Source organism: Gadus chalcogrammus, chromosome 9 (assembly GCF_026213295.1).
Source record: "Gadus chalcogrammus isolate NIFS_2021 chromosome 9, NIFS_Gcha_1.0, whole genome shotgun sequence".
Lineage (NCBI taxonomy): Eukaryota > Metazoa > Chordata > Actinopteri > Gadiformes > Gadidae > Gadus > Gadus chalcogrammus.
Genome location: NC_079420.1, coordinates 14,921,172 through 14,949,032, shown reverse-complemented (window position 1 = coordinate 14,949,032; position 27,861 = coordinate 14,921,172). Strand labels below are relative to the sequence as shown.

General features: G+C 41.9%; 1 protein-coding gene across 1 annotated transcript; it reads right to left on the bottom strand.

Moving 5' to 3' along the window:
* Positions 1 to 4: 4 nt before the first annotated feature.
* On the bottom strand, positions 5 to 27,861 carry slc23a4 (solute carrier family 23 member 4). The gene is made up of 14 exons (XM_056599529.1): positions 27,785 to 27,861; positions 18,012 to 18,162; positions 10,290 to 10,349; positions 9,338 to 9,445; positions 8,583 to 8,740; positions 4,764 to 4,923; positions 4,178 to 4,359; positions 3,356 to 3,476; positions 2,827 to 2,983; positions 2,218 to 2,471; positions 1,621 to 1,785; positions 1,409 to 1,517; positions 1,155 to 1,250; positions 5 to 818 (listed from the first exon to the last, which is right to left on the bottom strand). The coding sequence occupies exons 2-14, from the start codon at positions 18,054 to 18,056 to the stop codon at positions 550 to 552; spliced, it is 1,884 nt and encodes a 627-aa protein (XP_056455504.1). The 5' UTR covers positions 18,057 to 18,162; positions 27,785 to 27,861; the 3' UTR covers positions 5 to 549.

The following is a 27,861-nucleotide window of genomic DNA, read 5'->3' as shown; positions in this document are numbered from 1 at the left end:
TTGAAAAAAATCTTTATAGGCTTATATATTATCTTAGATCATCATCTTAGTCTGGATGGAGAGAAACCACAACGCCAGTTTGTGCAAATTTAAGTAAATTACGATTTTTTAATTTAAAAAAAAGGAAACTGTTCCAGCCACTTTACCTTCTCCATAAAAGTGGACTAAGCAAATTTATAAGAACACAAACTTAATGAACACAAAAGAGTGTGCTTTATACAATATTAATGAGCAGTAATGAATAATAATGAATAAATGAAAGTATCTTCTAGAAAATGTTGGTAAGAAAGGCTTTGTATTTATCTCCCTGTGATTGCAGCAGAATATAATGCAACATGACACATAACACACCTCAACAATACACTATCAATATATAAGCAATCAAGGAAGAATAAGAAATGTCCATTTAAAATGTACAATCAATTGTATTCACATTATCCTCCAGTGTCTCCGCCGTCCTTCTGTTACACCCACCGTAAAAACCCTGCAATTTATCCTTTGTCAAGTCCGGCCACACACTGGGCAGGAGTTAGCGTGCGACAGTGACGCCTACATGGAGGCCGCCGCTATGATGACGTGAGAGGAGGTCTGGTCCTGAGGGAGGTGCTTGATGTCCATGGAGTTAGCGTTGGCGTCGTAGCCGTCCAGCAGGCCGGGCCTCCGGGGAGGGCAGAAGGGGATGTAGCGCGTCCAGGAGGACTTCTGGAAGAAGGAGCTGATGCCGAACGGGAGGTCGTACACCTCGTCGCTCTCCAGGGCGCCGCCGGCCTCCTGGTGGGTCTGGTTCCACGCCACGATGCCTCGCTCCACCTTGGAGCCTGAGGGAGACACATGGTGCTGTTGTTTGGAGTAGCTGTAGTAGATCTGAGACTTCCCGTTTGGATTTGGAATACAGTAAACAGCAATGCTGAGTTGGGTTTAAAAATCTGAAGAAACGCATTTCTTCTCAGCTGTATGTCTGGTGCTATTATACAATTGTTTTGTACACCTCATAAAACCCTCCTGTCTCTAAGACTGAATGGCTGTGTGTTGAACTTGCTTGGGTAGTGCTAGGTTTAAACAAAGGTCTGTGATTGTAAAAGCAATAAAAAAGCCTTAACCTCATTTGTGAATAAACTAGCCATTAAGGCGAATCAAGGCGTAAAGGAAGTTACCCGGGATGGTGTTGTCCAGAAAGAACCCAAAGAAGCCTCCGACAAACATACTGGTGGTCAGCAACACCTGCACCACCTGGTCCAGCTCCACCACGCCTCCACATGAAAACACATGAGAGACATCCTTAACACACTACTACTACTACTACTACTACTACTACTACTCACACCCTCATCATAGGGTTTCACCAGTAAGAAGTGTGCAAAAACAAAAAGGAAGTTCAGTGTAGCTGACATCGATGAAGCTAACACACCTGTCGCTATGGCAGTGGGGTTCTTCATGATCCAGTTGGGAATGACGAGGCCGGAGAACATGGAGAAGCCAAAGATGAAGATGTTTCTAGAAGAATTCATGTCTGTGTACTGAATAGAAACAGAAGAGTCAAATTTCAGGATCACTTTGAAGAACATCATTTCAATGTACTCATGGTATAGTTCATCTTTGTACTGCGTTGCAGACTGTTACCTGAAGATTAGAAACCCCAGCTGCGGAGATCACTCCAAACATGACCATGAACATTCCTCCGACCACGGGCGTGGGGATGGTGGTGAAGATAGCCCCGATCTTACCAAACACGCCCATGGCCACCATCAGGACGCCACTCGCCACGATCACCATGCGACTGCCCACCTAACACATCGGAAAAGGCTCGTTTAAAATATCATCACCTTCAAGTAGCAACATTTCAACAAGCTCCTAGCTTAAAATAACCTGGACATATTTGCATTGCAATTGGAATTTATTTTAATTAAAGCCTGCAAGCGAGTTAGAAAACGCATGCGCACTTTGTAAGAAAAGTGACTCCTGTGTCACCTCCCAGCCTCTGTAATCAGATAAGGGTGAGGCATCAGAGTAAAGTAAGAGGCCTAACCCAGTACTGTTTGAGTCAGACATTCGGGGTTGAACCCCAAAGGTTTCTGCCTAAAACTATTTAACCCCCTGTTATAAAAAAAAGTCAACAGATTAATTTGAGAACATTGACAAAATCATACACAAACTGAATTTGAATTTAATTTCAAGACCTATCCTCCTTTTGAGAGGGCCATAAGGAGGCCTGTTCACCTTAGTTATACCAAGGGCCCCCACATTCTCGCTGTATGAGGTGGTGCCGTTGCCGGTGCCCCAGGCCCCCGCCAGCAAGCAGCCCAGGCCCTCCATGCCGATGCCCCTGTTGATGGCATGTCTGGGCGGGGGGGGGGCCCCGGAGAGTCTGGCACAGGCGTGGTAGTCCCCCACCGACTCTATCATGGAGGAGATGACCCCGGCCAGGATGCCAAACACCCCCGCCAGGCTCACGGTGGGCACCCCCCACTGGCCTGAGGTGGGTCCACACAGAGAAGAGGCTCAGGTCACAAAGCCCGGACCACGCTCCAACAGTGGTAGAAAATGTATTCATGGAATGCCAAAGTACTTATATAGCACATAAGGGTTACTTATACTGCTACTAAAATACTTGACATAAGATAAACTAGTAGCCTCCAGCAGATAACTTAATAATGTAAATGAATAAGACTTTGTAAAGAAGTTGTTTTGCTCATAAAGACAACTTTTCAATGTACACTGGATGAACTATTTCGATTTCAATCGACTACTTCCATTTGGTCCGAGGTGGGAATGAAAGCCACTGATTGGTGGGTTGGTTTTCTAGTAATGCTAGAGGAGGGTTCCTACCCGGGTAGGGGAACATGATCCAGGAGGCCTGGCCGATGACATCTCCTTTAGTGTCAGTGCGGGCCAGGTGGCCGTAGGTGTTGGGGTCCGAGGGCAGCACGTCGCTGACTGTCAGGATATAGCAGATGAGCCACGACACCGTGATGCCCAACAGAACCTGTGGGGTGCGGAGGAACACGTTGATTTTGTATCTATATTAATATACTAAACATATGAATACATATACTTATGTTATTTTTATCTGTGGTAGCATGGAGAAATAGTGTAGCCATTGGAAGGATGAATGGAAGGAAATTCTAATTGATTATATCCTACAAATTGTATATTTTTTTGTGCAGATATTTAGTGCATTTTTCATTAACATTTTATTTGACCTGTATTAAACCATTTAGATATATTATCTTGTCTTCAAGGGAGTCCTGGCCGCATGTGATCTTGTCTAAGTTCCTCTGTTAAAACGTATGTATACTGTAGAAATGTGTACAAAACATTGCGTAGTATACTATGAATTAGCATAAGCACGACTTACAGGAAGGATCTGGAAGACGTAGATGTTGGTGGTGTGGAGTTTCTTGTGCTGGCTGTAAGCTGGGAAAGGCACCGGGACCCTGCGGAGGTACTGGGAGAACAAGATGATCAACGCTGTGGTCCTGTGTGGACGAGAGAGAGAGAGAGAGAGAGAGAGAGAGAGAGAGAGAGAGAGAGAGAGAGAGAGAGAGAGAGAGAGAGAGAGAGAGAGAGACACACACACACACACACACACAGAGAGAGACACAGAGAGAGAGAAAGAGAAAGAGAGAGAGTTGGGTTAAGACACACAGCAATTAGGAAAACAATGCTATTGTTGAAAAAACAATGAGAAAACCCTTGTTGTTTGTTTCTTAGTTTTTTCTGTGAAGATAAATCAAACATTAACTGATTTGTGGAATATTAAACCTGCACTATGTATACTTTAAACCTCAATTCAAAGTATATCTTTATTTGCAGCTATGCTCAAACCGAACAAAGCGCTGAGAATCAGCATTGTAAATCGCTGAGCAGCTGATTTATTTCACGATAAGCAGCCTATGTCGAGACAGTTGTCGTGGAGCACAAAAAAAGTGGAGCAGCATAAAGGGTTTAAATAGTAAAATTCCCTGGATGGATTGACTAGTGGATAGGAGCATTATATTCTTGAGAACATTTTTACTTCAGACATCTATAATGGAGTAAATAGCTGCAGTAGAAAAGAGACATGAATGTTTTATCAATGTACTTTATTATGCAGAGAAGAGCTGTATATGAGAGGAAGTCTCTCAGCTGTACTGTAGGAATTGTTTCCAAAAACATGAAACCCTGCAGGTTTACCCACATGGCAGAGATACCCCAGTGGTTGCCGGCGTTGGCACCAGCCGACTCAAACAGCGACAGGCCGATGAGAGAGATGGTGGGCGCGATGGTCAGCGGGCCGATGAAGCGCATGAAGAGGCCTATAAGGCCTGAGAAGCCCACCACGACTTGGAAGAGGGAACCCACCATGATGGAGCCCTGCAACTGAGGCAAACAATAAACATCGGATCACAAGATTACTTTTTGAACTCTTCCTCATCTTTGTCTTGAAGCAAGGCAATCTCAAAGATTTCAGTTCTGTTCCCTTTGGCGATAAGCGTTAATTGTTCACATTTGCTCAACGTTATTGCCAATGACTCCCAGTTCAATACATTCATAATACTGCAAATGCAAGTGATTTCATCAGTGGGCTATAGGCTAAATCACCATTGTGTTACTTCATTCAGCGATAGATAGTGACTCTACAGGCACAGCACGATTCCCATATTATTCGTAACATTTAATCACTTGAATGTTTTACGTATCAATAAATCTGCTTTGAACAATTGTTTTATCTGCAGTAGTATTTCTGCTTCTTGAGGTTGAGCCTGGTCCTAAATCTCACTTACTGCTCTCATTCGGCTCTGCCACACTTCGATGAACACTGGAGAGGAGGTGTTGACCAGGGTGGCATTCTGCGTCCAGGCCGGACACGTCCACTCGGGCATAGACAGCATGGCCATGGACGGAGCCAGCAGTGTGAAGGTACCGCCTTGAAGGATAGGCAACCTGAATGGACGGCCATAGGAGAGAGGTCACCAAGGGGGAGGTAGGAGGAATGGAGGAAGGGAGGAGCAAGAGGGAGCCAGGAGCGAGTAAGGGAAGCAAGGAGGGAGGGAAGGAAGAACTAATCTGATGAGAACCAAAGAGGAATACCTCCACACTTTAACAACCATCTGGGTTAGCTAAGGATTTGAATGAGTTGAGACCTTGACTGATTATTATTTTATATATACATGTTTATAACTATTCACTCTCACTCATACTTATAATTATTGTGCATTTTAATAATGTGGCAAAAATGTCCCTCCTAGCAGAAAATGTATGACTCTGTATGTGATGAATAAAACTAAGGCATGTAGCGTTATGGTGCGTTCCAGAGCCCATCCAAAGCAATGGGATGTGGGACTTATCCTACCTGAACTTTACTAGCTCCTACTTGGTGAAGTGGGGGTAGGCCGATCAACCCCCAGTTCGCTAGTAGCCTAGGAGGTTCCACTTCGACGTTGGGATGTTCCACTTCGACAGGCATTCCAGTGCACTTTTCTTAGTTGGAGGTAGGATAAGTCCCACGTCCCACTGGTTTGTATGGGCTCTGGAACGCACCATTAGTCACTGCCAACGCTGGCCAGTGCAATATGCTCTACGCAATTGAACAGTGCCCCGCAAAGAGAATTGCAATTTCTTTGCAGACAGCCGCAGGTGGATTTAAGTTTGATTCTAAAGGAGTTATGCTGCCCTCTGATGGTGGTTTGCACTCAAAGGCCAATTGAAAGAATGCTTTGTAGTTGTCTAGTGAATATTGACGTATACTTTCATGCATAGTACTTTGCCCGAAACATGACAGCAATTCCATTCTATGAAAATCGATATGCATTCATTGATCGTAATTATATCTGGTTGGTAAAATCAAAAATCTCATAATACTAGAATCAACAAAAATTTGATCTTCAATCAGGAAATATTAGTAATGGCCTTCAAACCCACAGTGGTTGGGCTCCCACTCCATTATAGTTTATACTCTATATGACTCTAAGTTGCGAAAATCATCTGGCACCAGAAACATTACAAATCTCAACCACAAGGCATTTGAAACAACAGACTCTTTGAGAAGCTTCTCTCTCCCTTGGCTAGTCTCTCTCTTTAACTCTCCTATCTCCCTCTTGGTTTTTATTTCATATTTTTTATTACGGCTCCAGAAAAATTAAGGGGGGTTCCCCAAAGAAAATCCTGCCTCGTGCCCCCTGTAGTCTTGCGCCAACCCTGGTCACTCTAAGCTGGCAGGCCTGGCCCCTCCCTCTTGTCTAATTTTTCCTCTTAAGTCGTCTAAATAATTAGATTATTAGTCGTACAATCGTTTTCATGTTATATATCTATTGACCCACTTGGCCAGTACCAGGCTAGAATTTGAAAGTATGTATAATTCAGAGAACATGATAAAGCGTTCTTCGGTATCTAGAAGAGGACAAGGGGCTTTTAAAGCCATAACATTACAGCTTCATATCCCTGTCGCCTGTACTCGCCCTCCTACTAGATGTATTGCAGACAGCCAATTTAAAGTTAACTTGAATCCCATGAGGGAAGAAACAGATCATGACTCTAATCATGTGCTGAAGGTTTGAAATGAACCCTGGTGTACCACATAATTTCCTTCTCCACACATTGGAAAACTGTTATAAAACATTACTGGATGTGTCACAGGCGGGAGTGTCCACCTATGTTTATACTGGATATTTCATCTACCAGCCTACTCGGTGGACTGTAGCAACTCAGGCTTATTTATGCATCATATATCTAGGAGTAAACTTCCAGTTGGGATGTCACCAAGTCACAGGGCAATCCCATTTTGAAATGGCTAATCACACTTACCCCTGGTGGTGAAATAGGCCCTTTAAAATGGCAGCTTCAAGGATTTCCAATTGATTCTCTTTGGCGACATCTTTAGCGATAAGCGGTTGTTTCCATAGATCCCAAGTTAACACCAACCCCCAGTTTGTAACATTAATAGCACTGACAATGCAAGTTCTTTCATCAGTGGACCATAGTCTCAATCACCATTAATACCTTATACGGCAAAAGATAATGACATAAATTTACATTAAGCAATCTTTTGCACCACATCCTTCATGTTTTGAAATAAAATAAAATAAGTGTTTGTTTCTGTTCTGGTTTACCTAAGATGTGTCTATGAACATGTATATTGTCTACATTCTGACATACACACCCTGGTCTTCTCTGTGGTAAGTCTAAATTAATTAAGTTTTAAGATTAATTATCAAGATGTTGGTTGTAGTTCAGGTTTCTCTAAAAGAGTGTGACTTTGAACACATCTATTGTTTTCCCTGCCTGCTGACCAGTAGGTTGTTGAAACCATTGGTGATGCTAAGCCGTTTAGCAAGAGCTCGATTCTCCACATAATACGATTTAAATTCCTTCTCTGTAAGCCTTCTGTGACACAAATATTGAGCCAAGTTAAAGCTGTTTGTTGGATGGCTGGACGCTACAACGTCTTGTGCGTTTGGGCCAAAGATCCAGACGGATCCGGCATTTTCAGTGGCCGTAAACACACCTTTTTGAAACCAGGTCCCAGGGTGGATAAGATAAAAACGGCCCTATCTGTTTCGTGTTCGGATTCGTAGCTGGCAGACGATGAGGACATTGCCTCCTCACTAGAAGGGGAACGTTGGAGTTCATCGAGATTTGATTAGTTTTATTTTTGTAGCTTTAAATACAGACCCCGAATTTAATTGCTAACTGTACATTCAAAAGTAATTTCTGCTAAATCTAAAAGTTCTATTTCATGTAGGCTACGCCGTCTAGGCTTCGCCTTACTGAAAATTTTCAATTATGCACCAATCAACGTGGGCACCGCCCACATTTCCCACAGTACCGTGTATATAAGGCAGCGCATACCGCCGCTCATCCTCCCTTTTCTTTCAGCACTTGTACTGATCTACGGAAAAAGAAGAAATGACTTCCAACTTTCAGACTGGTGGCAGCGGCGTGGGCGAGGCTACGGACCGACGGCCCTTTTCAGGGCCACTGGAGGGCGCTCCTATAAGAGCTAGGGGGCCCTTTCAGGGCCTCAGTGCGCCTCCTGTCCCGTTTCCCTGGCGCCCGGTGACGGGCACCTGGCGTGTTTCAGGTGCCTCGGCGCTGAACACGCCGCGGCTGCCATGGTTGCTCCCGCCTCCTGCGCCGCCTGCCGCGCGCTGCCTGAAGAGGGGCTCCTCTCCAGGCACCTCTTTTTCTCCCCGTCGGTGGACCTCGCTGAGGCTGGCTACGTACGTGAAACGCTCGGCCTTTTATGACCATGCTCTATTAAATCAAATACTTTTCGATCAAGAAGTTACCTGAAAGTTCCGTATTTTCCGCACTATAAGGCGCACCGGAGTATAAGCCGCAGCAGCAAAATTGAATGATGTTTACATATATAAGCCGCACTGGAGCCCGCCGCTTAAAAATCCATAGATTTAAGAGGCCCCCTAGTGGCCGTTAGCTATAAAATTCAAAGATTAGCCGCACCGTTATATAAGCCGCAGAATCGCAAAATGGGAAAAAAAGGAGCGGCTTATAGTCCGAAAATTACGGTAATACTTTTCATCCAAAAGCATCCCCACATAGCCTATATACAGTATTATACGATATAGAGTGTATTTGACCCTCACCTGACCCCGAAGGTGACCTGGAGCAGCGTGCAGACCCCTGAGACCAAGAAGATGGTGCTGATGAGGTGACTCTGGGTCAGGCTGTCATGTTGCAGGCACAGCCCCTGGGACAGGATCAGGGGGATCGCGATGATCCCCCCAAAAGCAGTCAAGCAGTGCTGAAGAGAGAGAGAGACATAGACAGAGAGACAGACAGACAATGAGAACAAATATGTTGTTAAAGATGTGCGCTGAGCTATAGAGGCGATTAAGTCAATTCCACTTTATTTGGAAAACAAACATCACAGTAACCCCACACTTTTCAAACAAGTGGAAAATGGGGAAGTTAATACCAATTTTTATATATATATACAGTATATCTACTGTAGTATTGTTTGCTTAAAAATATTTTTTTGACAATATATTATGCAAGATATTTGGATAAGGGCTCCATTCCTGCATGTAGGCTATGCTATGTCCGACAGTTACGTGAGAAAAACCTGACAGTCACACATCTGCATTAGTGCTATGCTAATTGCACCCATGGGACTTGCATACACATGGACCCAACTCAAATAAGGTTAAAGATCAATGTTCCGCATGTGACGGTCCAAGTTTGCTCTGGCTTGCCCCCCTTGACATGTGTCCAGACACCAGGCCCATCTTGAAGACCCTCATTCAATGTGTCACTTCTACTGTTTGCCATATGGGAATTATGAGGTTAACGTTATCCTGCTCGGACAGGGAAGCACTCCGAGGACATTCATGGGTTTTACCTGAATACCGAGGATGATACACAGATACCAGGGAGGCACATCGGTGACACAGTAGGCTAACTTGTCCCTTTCTTCCTCCGTCGAAAATTCAGAGTTCACATCCTCTGTCTGGGGGGGGGGGGGGGGGGGGGGGTCACAGAAGCAGCCATCAAGCTCTGGTAGCCAGTATAGTATTAATGGATGTACAGCATATAATATTTATATAACTACATACGTACATCATATGGATATTGATTAGTTGCAGCCGTAATGTATACACACACGCGCGCGCGCGCATGCGCGCGTGTGTGCGCGCGTGCGTGCGTGCGTGCGTGCGTGCGTGCGTGCGTGCGTGCGTGCGTGCGTGCGTGCGTGCGTGCGTGCGTGCGTGTGTGTGTCTCTGTATGTGTGGTACTTTATTAAGAGCTTAAAGGTGCAGTGTGTAGGATTTAGTGGCATCTTAATGTGATGTTGCAGATGGCAACCAACTGACTAACCCCCCTTCACCTCTACTTTTCCAATGATGATCTAGAAGCTATAGTGGCCTGTACTGTCCTGAAAGGTTCCAGTAGCATCGAGTGGCCTAGTTTCAAGTGAGTTCCTTTATAGATTTCTAAGCTGTATTTCGTTATTTAGTCTGTAAAACCATAGGTCCTAGGTCCTATGTATATAAAGGGCTCATTCTAACGTAATGAACAGCAATTATTATTATTATTCTAATAGGATTAAACACTAATTAACGATACTTATGAATATTATATTCAGTTTCTGCTTTGTTGCTAGATTCCACAACATTTTACACACTACACCTTTCTTGTGTGGTGGAACAGTTTATAAAGGGTTGTTTGATACATTCATGCAAGGATTAGTAATATGTTTTTGTTTGCGAGCATTAGCATGCATCTGTGTTACTTTAGTATTTTTGTCTAACTAAATGTGAAAAAATAGAGATAACTAATATTTTCACACTCACCGCAAAATTGTAGTTTTCGGGACGGTTGCCTTCCCTCTCAGGAGCCATGACAGTCTCAATCTATTGGGTGGAAGGTTTAGTTGAACACAAAGGCAGGGCTGTCATCAAAAACAAAATTGCCAAAAAGTCGCTACAGAGACACCAACTGAGTGAAAGCAGAGCGTGTGACAGATAAACAGAGTGTGTGTGTGTGTGTTAAAGCTAAGGGAGGAAGGAAGGAGGGAGGAAAAGGGTTTGAGTAGAAAAAGTTGAATGGCTGCTAACTGAAAGATACTCCCCCTTTCCCTCATGTGATTTACCAATTAAAAGCAGCTGACCAGCCCCTTCGCTATAGAGTATCTTGTAAGGAAAGGTATGGGTCACGTTTTTTGCTTTACTGCAATGGTCTCCTTACAGGTCTCCCAAAACAAACTCTGAGGAAGCTTCAGCTTGTTCAGAATGCTGCTGCTAGAGTTCTAACAAAGACCAAAAGATTTGATCATATTACACCAATTCTGAAATCGTTAAATTGGCTTCCTGTAAGTCAGAGAATTGATTTTAAAATCATGTTGCTTACCTATAAATCCCTACATGGTTTAGGCCCAAAATATTTAACTGATATGCTTCTACTACACCAGCCTTTTAGACCATTAAGAAGCTCCGAGACCAATCTGTTAATTGTCCCCAGAGTAAACACAAAACATGGGAAAGCAGGATTTAGTTACTACGCAACAAATAGCTGGAATAAACTCCCAGAGGATTTAAGACCTGCCCCAACTCTGAGCACCTTTAAAACAAGACTGAAGACTTTTTTTGCCATAGCTTTCTGCTAAATAACTTTGCCTTTATTTTCTATTTTAATACTAAAATGCCTTTTTAACTTTCTATTTTTTGCATGTTTTTCTTTTACTTACCTATTATTTTATTTTATTGTATGACACTGTTTATATGTGAAGCACTTTGAGTCTGCCTTGTGTATGAAAAGTGCTATATAAATAAAGTTGCCTTGCCTTGCCTTGCCTTTACCTCTATCAAAGTCGATCTCTCTCCAACCCACATACACACACACTCACACACATTCCAAACAAACAAAACAATCTTTTTTGTCTTATCACAATTTTATTGATATAATATAATGATATAATTAATATATAATTAATTTGGAAATGAGCAGGTGCCCTTGAAAGCTGTGTGTGTGTGTGTGTGTGTGTGTGTGTGTGTGTGTGTGTGTGTGTGTGTGTGTGTGTGTGTGTGTGTGTGTGTGTGTGTGTGTGTGTGTGTGTGTGTGTGTGTGTGTGTGTGTGTGTGTGTGTGTGTGTGTGTGTGGAACATGGATAACACAAGTTATCCATGTTCCATCTGGAACATGGCTCATAGGATGAGCCATGTTCCAGATGGAACATGGATAACTTGTGTTATCCATGTTCCATAACCTTAATGGATAACTTGTGTTTTTATAAGTTACTAACCCTATTGCGAGCAGAAATCTTGCAAGTTACTACAAACCACCGATACGTAAACCAAATGGTGGACTTCGCTCATTTCCAAATTTAAAGGTAAATGGTAAGATAAATTGTAGCGGCTTTCACTCCAAACCCCAGCTCACATGTTACGTGTGGCAGCTGAGCTGCCGTAATTTGTTATATTTTTGCTGTTTCTAGGTGACGTGGTTTGACCTCTCACAAGAGGGGTCATTGCCTTGGCGGCACTCAGGGAGGCATGTTTGGTGCTGGGCTTTGACGATGACTAAGTGAATAATGAGTAGTGAGAGTAATAAGTTAATGATTGGAACTTGAATATACAGGTTTGACATTCCTTTGAAATTGAAATATGAACATATCATTTAATGAATTGTGTCAAATAATCGTGCATCGTTGAAATCAATGCGCTTGGTGTTTTGCTTTCATGAATAGGTTTATCCTTTGTTCCTAAAAAATCTGTCCGGGCTACCAATATCTCAGAGTGAAAAACGAGTACTCAAAAAACATTAAAAAAGAGTCGCGTCGATTACTTAAGTTATCGACAGTAATCAGTAATTTATCATATGATGTGCCAATTTCCTAGCAAGCGGAACCTAGAAAACCGAACTGCGGAAATCAATTAACGTCTGCTCAGCTGCAAGCACAACACCTTTATGGCAACAAGTTTGCTGGGGTTTTGAGTAGAGCCATCTAGAGAGCGAGTTGCATCAACGGTTTACTTTTTACAGATTTCTGCACATGCAAGTCAAAGAGAAACTTCTGCCTTTTGCCAGCCTAAAGTTGTTTAGAATTGTGATAATTAATGTGTATCAATGTATATAATAGGTGCAGGGTTTCAAAATGATACTGCAATGGAGATCCTAAAACAAAACTGTATCGCCATGCTGTTGCTAATTCATTGGCCCATTGAACTGTCAGTTTGTAATCATTATCCCTTAAGTCCCCTGCCTCCTACTATTTTATCTGAAAGTCGTTAACATAACATGAGTCAAGCATTTACTAATCTTACTGATTAAAACACAAATCGAATTGATAACCTTCCCGTAGCTCTAATTATATCAATAAACATTAGTGTGATTGCTCTTCATTACCATACGTTCAAAAACATAATTTAAAAGATAAGAATTCAAAGCTTAAGCAGCAACACAGTCTTAAATCAAGAGTTATATGTTAAATATGTTAACAGGGCAGGTAATGCCAATTGTATACACTAATATTCAAATTATATAGATTTATATAGAACAGTTCAGGAGTTGCGGGAAAGCTCTGTGAGTACGAGAGACGATCTGGCAGAGACTGAGTTGAGAGAGAGGATTTATATATGGTTGGTTGGGTTAATTAGGGGAGATCAGGGTGGCAGGCAGGTGAATGGGAAAACCAGGGGCGGACCATGACAGTACCCCCCCCGGCAAGGGGTGGCTCCAGACGTCCTAGATCGAACATGGAGGGTGGAGGGGGCCCGGACGAGGGTTAGAATTCCTCCGAGGCATCAGAGGTTGCGTCCTCCATAGACGAGGTGGACGCGACATCCGAGTGCCTTCTCCTCGGGAGGTCAGAAGAACCACCCGCAGATGGAACTGTAGCGGACGGACGAGAGGACAGGGCAGGTTGGTCAGGGTGGGACCGCTGGAAGTCAGAGATGAGACGGGCGTCCACGATGAAGCGAGCCGGGATCCAGGAGCGCCCCTCCAGACTGTACCCCTCCCAGGTCCACCAGATACTGGAGCCCACGACCACTGCGGCGGGAGTGGAGGAGACGCCGGACTGTAAACACCGGGCCTCCGTCGACGAGCTGAGTGGGAGGAGGGGGCGGAAAGGGAGGAGCCAGAGGGCTTTCCTGGACGGGTTTGACCCTGGAGACATGGAAGGTTGGGTGGATCCTCATGGAACGAGGAAGCTGAAGGCGTACCGCCTCTGGGTTTATGATGCGGGTTATGGGAAATGGTCCTATGAACTTGGGGGCCAGCTTGCGACTCTCCACTTTAAGGGGCAGGTCACGGGTGGAGAGCCAGACCTTCTGGCCAAGTTGATAGGCATTCGGCGTGCGGTGTTTGTTTGCAGCAGCAGCGTTGCGATCTGCAGACTTGGAGAGAGCAGTGCCCTGACGTACAGGGAGTTGTCTAGGAGGCGGCGGAGAACCGACCCGACGTGGGTGACGTGTTCCTCTAGGTTGCGGGAGAAGAACAGGATGTCATCAAAAACAAACTTATTTAACATGTCCCGCAGAAGGTCATTGACGAGCGCTTGGAAGACTGCCGGGGCGTTGGTCAAACCGAAGGGCATCACCAGGTACTCGTCATAACCTGTAGGGGTGTTGAAGGCCGTCTTCCACTCTTCTCCGTCTCGGATGCGAACCAGATGGTAAGCATTCCTAAGGTCGAGCTTGGAGAACACCGTTGCCCCCTGGAGCATCTCGAAGGCAGAGGAGAGTAGTGGAAGGGGGTAACGGTTCTTTACTGTGATGTCGTTCAGACCTCGGTAATCGATGCAGGGCCGTAGGGACTTGTCCTTCTTGCCCACAAAGAAGAAACCTGCCCCAGCGGGTGACCAAGAGGGTCGGATGATCCCCGCTGCTAAGGAGGACCGGATGTACTCCTCCATGGCTTATCGCTCGGGGGCGGAGAGGGAGTACAAACATCCTTTGGGGATGTGCCCGGAAGGAGATCAATGGCGCAATCTTAGGGACGGTGAGGAGGCAGGGAGGTGGCCTTAGCCTTATTGAAGACGTCCCTCAGGTCATGGTAGACTGCAGGGCCCCCGCAGATGTCTGAGGCTGGAGCAGGAGCGAGGGGGGAAGGCGACGGTGATTGCGACAGGTAGACCAGTCAATATTGGGGTTGTGCCTACGAAGCCAGGAGTGACCCAGGATGACAGATTGGCTTGGGGTAGGCAGAAGCATGAACCGGATGGTCTCCCTGTGACCCCCCGGTAGGAGCATGTGCACAGGATTGGTTCGGGAAGTTACCCTCCCCAACACGTGTCTATCCAGGGCTCTGGCAGAGATCGGCGACGATAGTCTCTCAGGGTGGAGTCCCAGCTGAAAGGCAAGGGACCGATCCATGAAGCTCTCGTCGGCCCCCCGAGTCAACGAGGGCGGTAATGGGAACCGGAAGGCAAGAGGAGCCAGTGTTTAGATTCTCTGCCCGAGCCCGAGCCCGACCCACGGGCCGGGTCGGGCCGATATTTCCCGCCACTATCCTCGGGCCGGGCCTTTGATCGAGCGTTTTTTTTATTTTTTTTATCATTGCTTTATTGGCCTAATCTGAAATATTATAGGCCTTTATTACACGGGTCTTCTCAATGCCGTGGAACGCTCCGTTCACTTGCATTGGTAGTAGTCCGCTAACTTGTCAACCCCAGTGTCTTCCGTTGCTAAGCGACGTCACCGTCTTTGCAGACAAATTATTTCTCTACTGATACACTACGAATGCTGGTAACGAATAAATTGTAAAAAGACACACCATGTGAAGTTATTTTTTCGTTTTGGCAAGTAGCCGTGTAATAAGTGGGATAATGTATAGAACGTCGCCGGTCATTATCGAACATAAGCCCCTACAGGGCGAAGCAAGACACCTTCGCTGCGCGTCGGTGTCCTGTTCACCCTGTCGGGGTTTATATTCCCAATAATGACAGAAAGTCTCTGTGATTAACATGACAATTAAGCATTTACAGCATCCATTGAATCAACTCTCTAAATGGCTCTGGTTTGTAGTTACAAAAACTGTTGTCAGTTACACATCTAGTATGCTCATCTAACAGTTTGTGGGTGAAAGAATTCACACAGAACTCAATAATCTGTGAGTTTACTGCTACAAATCAAATATACGAGTACAAACCAAACCTACGGTTACATCGTTTCAGTCCCTCATTTGAATCTTCGCTACACATCAAATCTCACAGTCCAAGCCAAACCTTCCCGGTGGCCAATGGGGATGCTCAGATTCACATCACCATCATCATAAGATTCACAAATAATTTGATTTGTGAATCAGGAATATCTTTTTTCCTGCAGTCGGATCAGCGATGGATTGCCCGGGGCCCAGACATTCAAATAAGATCATTAACAAATCAAATCTGATCAACTCTTGATAAAAAGCCTAAGGTTAACAGGAAGAACCCTGCAGACACATTGATTTATGTCTGCAGGAGGTGAAAAATCAAGTTGAGCTCCTGAATCTATCTGATCTGTCTGCCCCTCACCATAACAGCGCCTTTCACAAAATCATGTAAGGTTGCAGTGATGACCCTCGACACTTCAGACAGTGAAGTTTTGGTTCCCCAATTTGAGTCCCCGCTCGCTGGGTAAGAGATGATCCCGCTTCGGTCTGGTCCACCCATATCACCATCAGATTGACTTTGCCCAATCTGTACTGCAGATGCTGGAATACCAGAAGATAATAAACAGTTCTACTCAGTGCATGGAAAGAAGAAATGTTCGGAAGTACCACTCATGTTACCAATGGTGCCCAAATGTCCCAAATGTCAAGCATGTTCAATGTTTTCATGCACAGATAGTGCTCCATGTTAAAGAACAGAAGTGTTCCATGTTAAAGAAGAGAGGTTCTCCATGTTAAAGTCATAGCTGAAAGGTAACCTACAGGGTGGCTTGATACCACAACATTGGGGAGCACTATTACAAATAAGAAACATCAACAAAAACAAATGGATTTTCCTTAACTCAGCAGTGAAACATGTTCAGCAAACATATTGGTATTTGAAAACCTGACCACAATCTGGACTAGAGTCTAGACAGTGTTTGATAGTCCCTCAACTGTTTCACCACGTTCCGCAACGTGGTGAAAAATCTACCAGTAGAGCAACAAAATGGATTTGATAAGGAGAATTGAAGACGTTATCCCCGGTATGAGTCTGTGTGTGTAGAGGGGTATAGCTGCTCAGGAGAGAGGGCAGCAGCACTCCTCTCTTTAGAGCCATCTCTTGGTCCAAATTGCTACTCCTAAAATGGGTGCAGTAGTTATATCTTTAAAATTCTGAAAGGCATCCGGACCCCTAATGTGGTAGAAATTAACCTTACATTCTATGTTAAACTATGATTATTATTAGGCCTACATATCATATATATACTTTAATAGTGGAAAAGAGCTGATCACCTTTAACCTAGATTCTGTGTGCCGTGTGACACCAGTGAGTGAGTCCAGTCCATTCCCATCTGATGTGTCACACCAGTAAGAGAGTCCAGTCTACTCCCATTTTGATGTACTCTCTGAAGACAATGCTTACATTCACACGTGTGCATCATCTCTGTTTGTATAAGGATAATATATGTTCTAAGGTCACATTGGGATCCAGAAGACATGAGAATATGCTGAAATCCACACAGTATGACCCAGAAAAACATTCTATGCACATCAATATTTGATGAAAGTCCAACTTTGTGTTGGAGCTGTCCGGGATTCATTCGGCAGTGTGTATTCGCGAATACCATTCGGCTTTGTTGTCTCTCGTTTGCGGGTGGCAATAAACTCTCCATCCATACTTGACCTGGACTCTCCGATTCCTCTTTGCTTATAGCTAGTTGAAGTGAATTAGATAAGTTGTTATTAGAAATCCAGCCACACTAACAGTCCACGAGTAGCTAGACAGTGGACTCATTTAGCAGGTGTCCCTCCCGGCGCTGATTGAAAAGGCCAGGCAAAGGCCCGGCTAGCTGTGAGAAAACCTGAATGAAGTTCATACAGTAGCTGCCGAACCCAAACAATTATCCAAGCTCCCTGGCACTGCTTGGGACCTTTAACTCACCAACAGCAGCAACTTACCTGGGATCTGTTGCAACAGCTTTGGCAGACACCTGATGACCCAAAAATCCTATAGAAAGTCTAATTTCTGCACCTTCATTCTAAGACCTGTCTCCCCTGGATACCTCAAGTCTGGCTCCATTTACCAAGTTGTAGATCAAAATGTCATCATGATAAACAGGCATGATCGGGAAAATGAGGTCCCTCATAAATGATGCAGGGCCATTGCAGGCCGAAAAAACATTAAGCATTTAAACGCACAGAATGGTTTAACTAAAGCTGTTTTGGGTCTAAACTAAATATAGCCATTGGCTAAATATAGCCAACTAAATATAGCCATTAGCGGCTGTAATTTTTAACCACCAATCTGTTGGCAAAAGGTCTTTATCTTCTCTTAACAGGAGAGTATTAAAGAACCTTGTAGTAATTGTACTGACATTAAGGCCAGTGTCTAGTAAACATCCAGCTGATACACCTTTTTTCAATGTCTACGACTGCACACTCACCGATTGCAAGACTTGATTGCAGATCGCTTGCTTGTAGGCTGCCATCGGAACCACCAAAGCAGAAATGGATGACTCTCCAACTGGTAGTTGCTGTAGACACAGGATTCCTTGGGCAGGCCAACGGTGTTCTCCAACAAATGCACTCACCAGGCTGGAAACGGAGAGGGCTTTTTAAAACATTGAAAATGGACGTCCAGCAATGTTTCATTATATGATTCAGTTTCAGCGAATGTGGGCTCAGTCCACAAGATTGGTGAATCTTGATATTTTTAATCCAAGACAAGATCGCCTTGTTGGTACAGCAGTGTTTACAAGCACACACAAATTCTGCATGTCACCATCTCAATACTAAGGGCCCCCCGTTGAGCCTTTCAATTGGTTGTGCAAGACATTTTTTAACTCTAATTTTTTTACCCAGTTTTAGCAATGAAACCTGGGAGATGTCCTCAGTCTCTAGTTGAGCGAAGCGTTGAGACCGACTTTTGAGTCAGGCCCGGGCAGACATACCTTCAACAAGGGCTTGAGCCCCTGCCCTTTGGCCTGTAAGGTACGATATGGAATGTTCCTAGGGGTTGCTCAATCCAAACAATAACCAAAGATGGGATCATGGGAGTTGTCTTCACCACCAGTCAATGAAAATCTATCTGATGTTACCCTGATCGAATGCATTAAAATTGTATCCCCTTACAATTAGTCACGCAATGTAATTTCATTTAAATTAAATTGCCTCAGGTAATTGCAATTTAACATTACTTGCAACAAGACTTATGGGGAGTTAAGTATTGTTAACTGGCCATAAGATGAGTCAACTACGCCAACAGCTGTAGATGTTAATTGGGGTAGCCCAGAGCTGTTATCCATGGTCTCAGCAACCATGCTAAAAAGAGCTTGTAACTCTATTACTTTACCCTAACACATTGTAGTTCCTTCCTGATTAGGTTCTCCTTGTGGTGCTTGCTGACGGGGTGTTGAAAGTGTTGTTTTTTGTTTGTTTTTGAAAGATATTGGATATTAAGAGAAAAAGGAGAACATTTAGTGTCTCCCCATGGATAAAACATTTTTTTTGTATCATGAATTGCCATAACATCTACATGTGTAAACTAATGATAAAGACAACAAAACATTAATTTTATATGCATATGAAATGTATTTATTTAATTATAAAAGTAGAATACATGACAGCAATAATCCAATGTGAGTTTATAAATTTCTCAAACCCTCATTATGAACTTGAAAAAGTAGGACATAGGAACAGTAGGGCAATACACACACGATCTGCTGTCGTTGGGACTGCTTCATATAACTTATACTGTGTACTGCATTTACTTATAAAGTACACACGGCAGGAACACAATTACATAGATAAACGACATACGATAATCCACGGTCAAATTCCAGACCGTTATTATCACCATGTGACCATGCAATGTTTACCGTTAAACCGGTAACGTTTTCATCCATCACCCACGTCAACCACAGTTACCGCGCAGTTGACCGATTGTTCAGCCTTCGAAAGGACCATCTTATCTGTATTGTGCAACAAGTGCAACTACCTCAAGGGACTGCGGTCAAGTGAGCCGCCATTCGTTCATCCGCGGTTAAGCCAGCCGTCACACAAAATCTTCGTGCGCCTTTACTCTAAACATCCTTTGGTTGGTATCTCGCAACGTTTTCAAAATAAAAGCCTTCACCTACGTGCGTAGATATATAGAAAACTAGCTGTCTTACGTCAGCGTCTAGAATGTCCGCACTTGCGGACATCTTGCCAGTCAGCTGCTCACCCATAACATTGTGTTGGTAGTGGTACATGTACTTTTTAAATAACCATAACTTGCTACATTTTCAAACGGTTTACAAACGGTTTGGTTTCTTACAAACATTATTAACGTGGTTATAATATTGTACCTATTTTAGAACATTTAAACTTTTTAAAAAATCTAACATAATTATTTATCAGTATCAAGTATACAGTGCCGTAACTACATCTCTGATGTTTATAACAAAACAAACTGTTTGAAAATGTAGCAAGGTGGTTATGGTTATTTAAAAAGTGCATTTACCACTACCAAGTCAACACAGTGTTATGGGTGAGCAGCTGACGGTGGCAAGTTTGCCGCCAGTGCGGACCTTCGAATCCATTGACCAGCAGAATATGCATGCGTACGTTTTTCAAATGACATTTTCTCAAAATCTATACAGTAAAATCAAATGGTTCCTTGTGTACAAGTAGTCGGTACACCAGTTAGTATGGTCATATCAGTCAGTGCCTGAACTTATGAGAAATTCTGTCTATAGCTCACTTGAAAGTGCTGACATGATGCAATTTGCAAAGGTGAGAATATGCATGTGTACGTTTTTCAAATGACATTTTCTCTAAATCTATAAAGTAAAATCACATAGTTCCTTGTGTACAAGTAGTCAGCACAGCGGTTATTATGGTGATATCAGTCAGTGCCTGAACTTATGCTAAATTCGGTCTTTAGCTCACTTCAAAGTGCTGACATAATGCAATTTGCAAAGGTGAGAATATGCATGTGTACGTTTTTCAAATGACATTTTCTCTAAATCTATACAGTAAAATCACATAGTTCCTTGTGTACAAGTAGTCAGCACAGCGGTTAATATGGTCATATCAATCAGTGCCTGAACTTGACGTACACATGCATATTCTCACCTTTGCAAATTGCATTATGTCAGCACTTTGAAGTGAGCTATAGAGAGAATTTCACATAAGTTCAGGCACTGGTTGATTTGACCATATTAACCGGTGTGCTGACTACTTGTACACAAGGAACTATGTGACTTTACTTTATAGATTTTGAGAAGTTTTCATTTGAAAAATGTACACATGCATATTCTCGCCTTTGCAAAATTGCATTATGTCAGCACTTTGAAGTGAGCTATAGAGAGAATTTCACATAAGTTCAGGCACTGGTTGATATGACCATATTAACCGGTGTGCTGACTACTTGTACACAAGGAACCATGTGATTTTACTGTATAGATTTAGAGAAAATGTCATTTGAAAAACGTACACATGCATATTCTCACCTTTGCAAAATTACATTATGTCAGCACTTTGAAGTGAGCTATAGACAGAATTTCACATAAGTTCAGGCACTGACTGATATGACCATATTAACCGCTGTGCTGACTACTTGTACACAAGGAACTATGTGATTTTACTGTATAGATTTAGAGAAAATGTCATTTGAAAGACGTACACATGCATATTCTCACCTTTGCAAATTGCATTATGTCAGCACTTTGAAGTGAGCTAAAGACCGAATTTCACATAAGTTCAGGCACTGACTGATATGACCATATTAACCGCTGTGCTGACTACTTGTACACAAGGAACTATGTGATTTTACTTTATAGATTTAGAGAAAATGTCATTTGAAAGACGTACACATGCATATTCTCACCTTTGCAAATTGCATTATGTCAGCACTTTGAAGTGAGCTAAAGACTGAATTTCGCATAAGTTCAGGCACTGACTGATATCACCATATTAACCGGTGTGCTGACTACTTGTACACAATGAACTATGTGATTTTACTGTATAGATTTAGAGAAAATGTCATTTGAAAAACGTACACATGCATATTCTCACCTTTGCAAATTGCATTATGTCAGCACTTTGAAGTGAGCTAAAGACCGAACTTCTCATAAGTTCAGGCACTGACTGATATGACCATATTAACCGCTGTGCTGACTACTTGTACACAAGGAACTATGTGATTTTACTGGATAGATTTAGAGAAAATGTCATTTGAAAAACGTACACATGCATATTCTCACCTTTGCAAATTGCATTATGTCAGCACTTTGAAGTGAGCTAAAGACTGAATTTCGCATAAGTTCAGGCACTGACTGATATCACCATATTAACCGGTGTGCTGACTACTTGTACACAATGAACTATGTGATTTTACTGTATAGATTTAGAGAAAATGTCATTTGAAAGACGTACACATGCATATTCTCACCTTTGCAAATTGCATTATGTCAGCACTTTGAAGTGAGCTATAGACAGAATTACACATAAGTTCAGGCACTGACTGATATGACCATATTAACCGCTGTGCTGACTACTTGTACACAAGGAACTATGTGATTTTACTGTATAGATTTAGAGAAAATGTCATTTGAAAGACGTACACATGCATATTCTCACCTTTGCAAATTGCATTATGTCAGCACTTTGAAGTGAGCTAAAGACTGAATTTCGCATAAGTTCAGGCACTGACTGATATCACCATATTAACCGGTGTGCTGACTACTTGTACACAAGGAACTATGTGATTTTACTGTATAGATTTAGAGAAAATGTCATTTGAAAAACTTACACATGCATATTCTCACCTTTGCAAATTGCATTATGTCAGCACTTTGAAGTGAGCTAAAGACCGAATTTCGCATAAGTTCAGGCACTGACTGATATGACCATATTAACCGCTGTGCTGACTACTTGTACACAAGGAACTATGTGATTTTACTGTATAGATTTAGAGAAAATGTCATTTGAAAAACGTACACATGCATATTCTCACCTTTGCAAATTGCATTATGTCAGCACTTTGAAGTGAGCTAAAGACTGAATTTCGCATAAGTTCAGGCACTGACTGATATGACCATATTAACCGGTGTGCTGACTACTTGTACACAAGGAACTATGTGATTTTACTGTATAGATTTTGAGAACTTTTCATTTGAAAAATGTACACATGCATATTCTCGCCTTTGCAAAATTGCATTATGTCAGCACTTTGAAGTGAGCTATAGACAGAATTTCACATAAGTTCAGGCACTGACTGATATGACCATATTAACCGCTGTGCTGACTACTTGTACACAAGGAACTATGTGATTTTACTGTATAGATTTAGAGAAAATGTCATTTGAAAGACGTACACATGCATATTCTCACCTTTGCAAATTGCATTATGTCAGCACTTTGAAGTGAGCTAAAGACTGAATTTCGCATAAGTTCAGGCACTGACTGATATCACCATATTAACCGGTGTGCTGACTACTTGTACACAAGGAACTATGTGATTTTACTGTATAGATTTAGAGAAAATGTCATTTGAAAAACGTACACATGCATATTCTCACCTTTGCAAATTGCATTATGTCAGCACTTTGAAGTGAGCTAAAGACCGAATTTCGCATAAGTTCAGGCACTGACTGATATGACCATATTAACCGTTGTGCTGACTACTTGTACACAAGGAACTATGTGATTTTACTTTATAGATTTAGAGAAAATGTCATTTGAAAAACGTACACATGCATATTCTCACCTTTGCAAATTGCATTATGTCAGCACTTTGAAGTGAGCTAAAGACTGAATTTCGCATAAGTTCAGGCACTGACTGATATGACCATATTAACCGGTGTGCTGACTACTTGTACACAAGGAACTATGTGATTTTACTGTATAGATTTTGAGAACTTTTCATTTGAAAAATGTACACATGCATATTCTCGCCTTTGCAAAATTGCATTATGTCAGCACTTTGAAGTGAGCTATAGACAGAATTTCACATAAGTTCAGGCACTGACTGATATGACCATATTAACCGCTGTGCTGACTACTTGTACACAAGGAACTATGTGATTTTACTGTATAGATTTAGAGAAAATGTCATTTGAAAGACGTACACATGCATATTCTCACCTTTGCAAATTGCATTATGTCAGCACTTTGAAGTGAGCTATAGACCGAATTTCACATAAGTTCAGGTACTGACTGATATCACCATATTAACCGGTGTGCTGACTACTTGTACACAAGGAACTATGTGATTTTACTGTATAGATTTAGAGAAAATGTCATTTGAAAAACGTACACATGCATATTCTCACCTTTGCAAATTGCATTATGTCAGCACTTTGAAGTGAGCTAAAGACCGAATTTCGCATAAGTTCAGGCACTGACTGATATGACCATATTAACCGTTGTGCTGACTACTTGTACACAAGGAACTATGTGATTTTACTTTATAGATTTAGAGAAAATGTCATTTGAAAAACGTACACATGCATATTCTCACCTTTGCAAATTGCATTATGTCAGCACTTTGAAGTGAGCTAAAGACTGAATTTCGCATAAGTTCAGGCACTGACTGATATGACCATATTAACCGGTGTGCTGACTACTTGTACACAAGGAACTATGTGATTTTACTGTATAGATTTTGAGAACTTTTCATTTGAAAAATGTACACATGCATATTCTCGCCTTTGCAAAATTGCATTATGTCAGCACTTTGAAGTGAGCTATAGACAGAATTTCACATAAGTTCAGGCACTGACTGATATGACCATATTAACCGCTGTGCTGACTACTTGTACACAAGGAACTATGTGATTTTACTGTATAGATTTAGAGAAAATGTCATTTGAAAGACGTACACATGCATATTCTCACCTTTGCAAATTGCATTATGTCAGCACTTTGAAGTGAGCTATAGACCGAATTTCACATAAGTTCAGGTACTGACTGATATGACCATATTAACCGGTGTGCTGACTACTTGTACACAAGGAACTATGTGATTTTACTTTATAGATTTTGAGAAATTTTCATTTGAAAAACGTACACATGCATATTCTCGCCTTTGCAAATTGCATTATGACAGCACTTTGAAGTGAGCTATAGACAGAATTTCACATAAGTTCAGGCACTGGTTGATATGACCATATTAACCGGTGTGCTGACTACTTGTACACAAGGAAACATGTGATTTTACTGTATAGATTTAGAGAAAATGTCATTTGAAAGACGTACACATGCATATTCTCACCTTTGCAAATTGCATTATGTCAGCACTTTGAAGTGAGCTAAAGACCGAATTTCGCATAAGTTCAGGCACTGACTGATATGACCATATTAACCGTTGTGCTGACTACTTGTACACAAGGAACTATGTGATTTTACTTTATAGATTTAGAGAAAATGTCATTTGAAAAACGTACACATGCATATTCTCACCTTTGCAAATTGCATTATGTCAGCACTTTGAAGTGAGCTAAAGACTGAATTTCGCATAAGTTCAGGCACTGACTGATATGACCATATTAACCGCTGTGCTGACTACTTGTACACAAGGAACTATGTGATTTTACTGTATAGATTTAGAGAAAATGTCATTTGAAAGACGTACACATGCATATTCTCACCTTTGCAAATTGCATTATGTCAGCACTTTGAAGTGAGCTAAAGACTGAATTTCGCATAAGTTCAGGCACTGACTGATATCACCATATTAACCGGTGTGCTGACTACTTGTACACAAGGAACTATGTGATTTTACTGTATAGATTTAGAGAAAATGTCATTTGAAAAACGTACACATGCATATTCTCACCTTTGCAAATTGCATTATGTCAGCACTTTGAAGTGAGCTAAAGACCGAATTTCGCATAAGTTCAGGCACTGACTGATATGACCATATTAACCGTTGTGCTGACTACTTGTACACAAGGAACTATGTGATTTTACTTTATAGATTTAGAGAAAATGTCATTTGAAAAACGTACACATGCATATTCTCACCTTTGCAAATTGCATTATGTCAGCACTTTGAAGTGAGCTAAAGACTGAATTTCGCATAAGTTCAGGCACTGACTGATATGACCATATTAACCGGTGTGCTGACTACTTGTACACAAGGAACTATGTGATTTTACTGTATAGATTTTGAGAACTTTTCATTTGAAAAATGTACACATGCATATTCTCGCCTTTGCAAAATTGCATTATGTCAGCACTTTGAAGTGAGCTATAGACAGAATTTCACATAAGTTCAGGCACTGACTGATATGACCATATTAACCGCTGTGCTGACTACTTGTACACAAGGAACTATGTGATTTTACTGTATAGATTTAGAGAAAATGTCATTTGAAAGACGTACACATGCATATTCTCACCTTTGCAAATTGCATTATGTCAGCACTTTGAAGTGAGCTATAGACCGAATTTCACATAAGTTCAGGTACTGACTGATATGACCATATTAACCGGTGTGCTGACTACTTGTACACAAGGAACTATGTGATTTTACTTTATAGATTTTGAGAAATTTTCATTTGAAAAACGTACACATGCATATTCTCGCCTTTGCAAATTGCATTATGACAGCACTTTGAAGTGAGCTATAGACAGAATTTCACATAAGTTCAGGCACTGGTTGATATGACCATATTAACCGGTGTGCTGACTACTTGTACACAAGGAAACATGTGATTTTACTGTATAGATTTTGAGAAACTTTCATTTGAAAAACGTACAAATGCATATTCTCGCCTTTGCAATATTGCATTATGTCAGCACTTTGAAGTGGGCTATAGACCGAATTTCACATAAGTTCAGGCACTGACTGATATGACCATGCTAACTGTCGTACTGACTACTTGTACACAAGGAACCATGTGATTTTACTGTATAGATTTAGAGAAAATGTCATTTGAAAAACGTACACATGCATATTCTGCTGGCCAATGGAGTCGAACGTCCGCACTGGCGGCCCTTGCCACAGTCAGCTGCTCACCCATAACACTGTGTTGGTAGTGGTACATGTACTTTTTAAACCATAACCACCTTGCTACATTTTCAAACGGTTTGTTTTGTTCTAAACGTCAGAGATTAAGGCACTGCATATTTGATACTGATGAATAATTATGTTAGATTCTAAAAAAATTGAATAATGTTCTAAAATAGGTACAATATTATAACCACGTTAATAAAGTTTGTAAGAAACCAAACCGTTTGTAAACCGGTTGAAAATGTAGCAAGTTATGGTTATTTAAAAAGTACATGTACCAATACCAACACAATGTTATGGGTGAGCAGCTGACTGGCAAGATGGCAGCAAGTGCGGACGTTCTAGACGCCGCCGTAAGACATCTAGTATTCTATATCTCTAGTCTACACACGTAGGTGAAGGCTTTTATTTTGAAAACGTTGCGAGATACCACCCAAAGGCTGTTTAGAGTCAAGGCGCACGAAGATTTTGTGTGACGGCTGGCTTAACCGCGGATGAACGAATAGCGGCTCACTTGACCGCAGTCTCAAGGGGCACATGGTGCCACTGCCATATTTAATGTTTAATGCATCCCCAAGTCTCTGGATCAAGCCACACCAACCCTGACCCGCACACAGCATCTGACCCTCACACAGCATCTGAGCTGAACAGACCAGCGTATGGCAAACAAATTAACGCTCTTCGATTTTATTTACGAAAATGAATTCACAGAGCAGTTACGAACATTACTCTGCCATTGGCGACCCAAAAAGGCAGCGAGACAGTGCTATAATAATAACTCCAGTGCCCCGCTCTACATAGCTGTTCATTCAGGTGGCATGTTACAGATTGCAACAAAATGTCAAATATCAGTTCGATTTCTAAAGTGTAAGCAGCCTGAAATAGCTTCTTTAATGTTGAATATAAATACTTTTCATGAACACTGTCATTTAACAAATAAAAATGTGGAGACTGGGATGCATCATGAGAATTTCGTACGATTTGACTTGTGTCTTGTTTGAATTTGGAAAGTTGGGACTTTAGACTTGCTGGTGACTTCCACGTGTGTGGCGAGTTCCATGTAGTAAGTAGGCCTACATTGAACACATTGACTTACATTAATAAACAAATAATAGTATATATAATCACCACTGGTACAAAATCGTATTATTACATGTATTAAAAACTTAGGAACAATGATATTTTGCAACATTTCATAAAAATATAAATAATTACCCTCGATGTCACTTGATTTCATCTGCAACTTTTTTGTTCGTGATAGTTCATCCAAGAAACACAGGTAGGTGTCGGCC

Bases quoted from the DNA above. Each gene is read 5' to 3' on its own strand.
- slc23a4 (XM_056599529.1), bottom strand. From the start codon at position 18,056: ATGGCAGCCTACAAGCAAGCGATCTGCAATCAAGTCTTGCAATCG. The intron at 9,446-10,289 runs GTGAGTGTGAAA...CCCCCCCCCCAG, and splicing joins CCGAAAACTACAATTTTGCG to ACAGAGGATGTGAACTCTGA. The intron at 1,786-2,217 runs GTGAACAGGCCT...CCGATGTGTTAG, and splicing joins GGGCCCTTGGTATAACTAAG to GTGGGCAGTCGCATGGTGAT.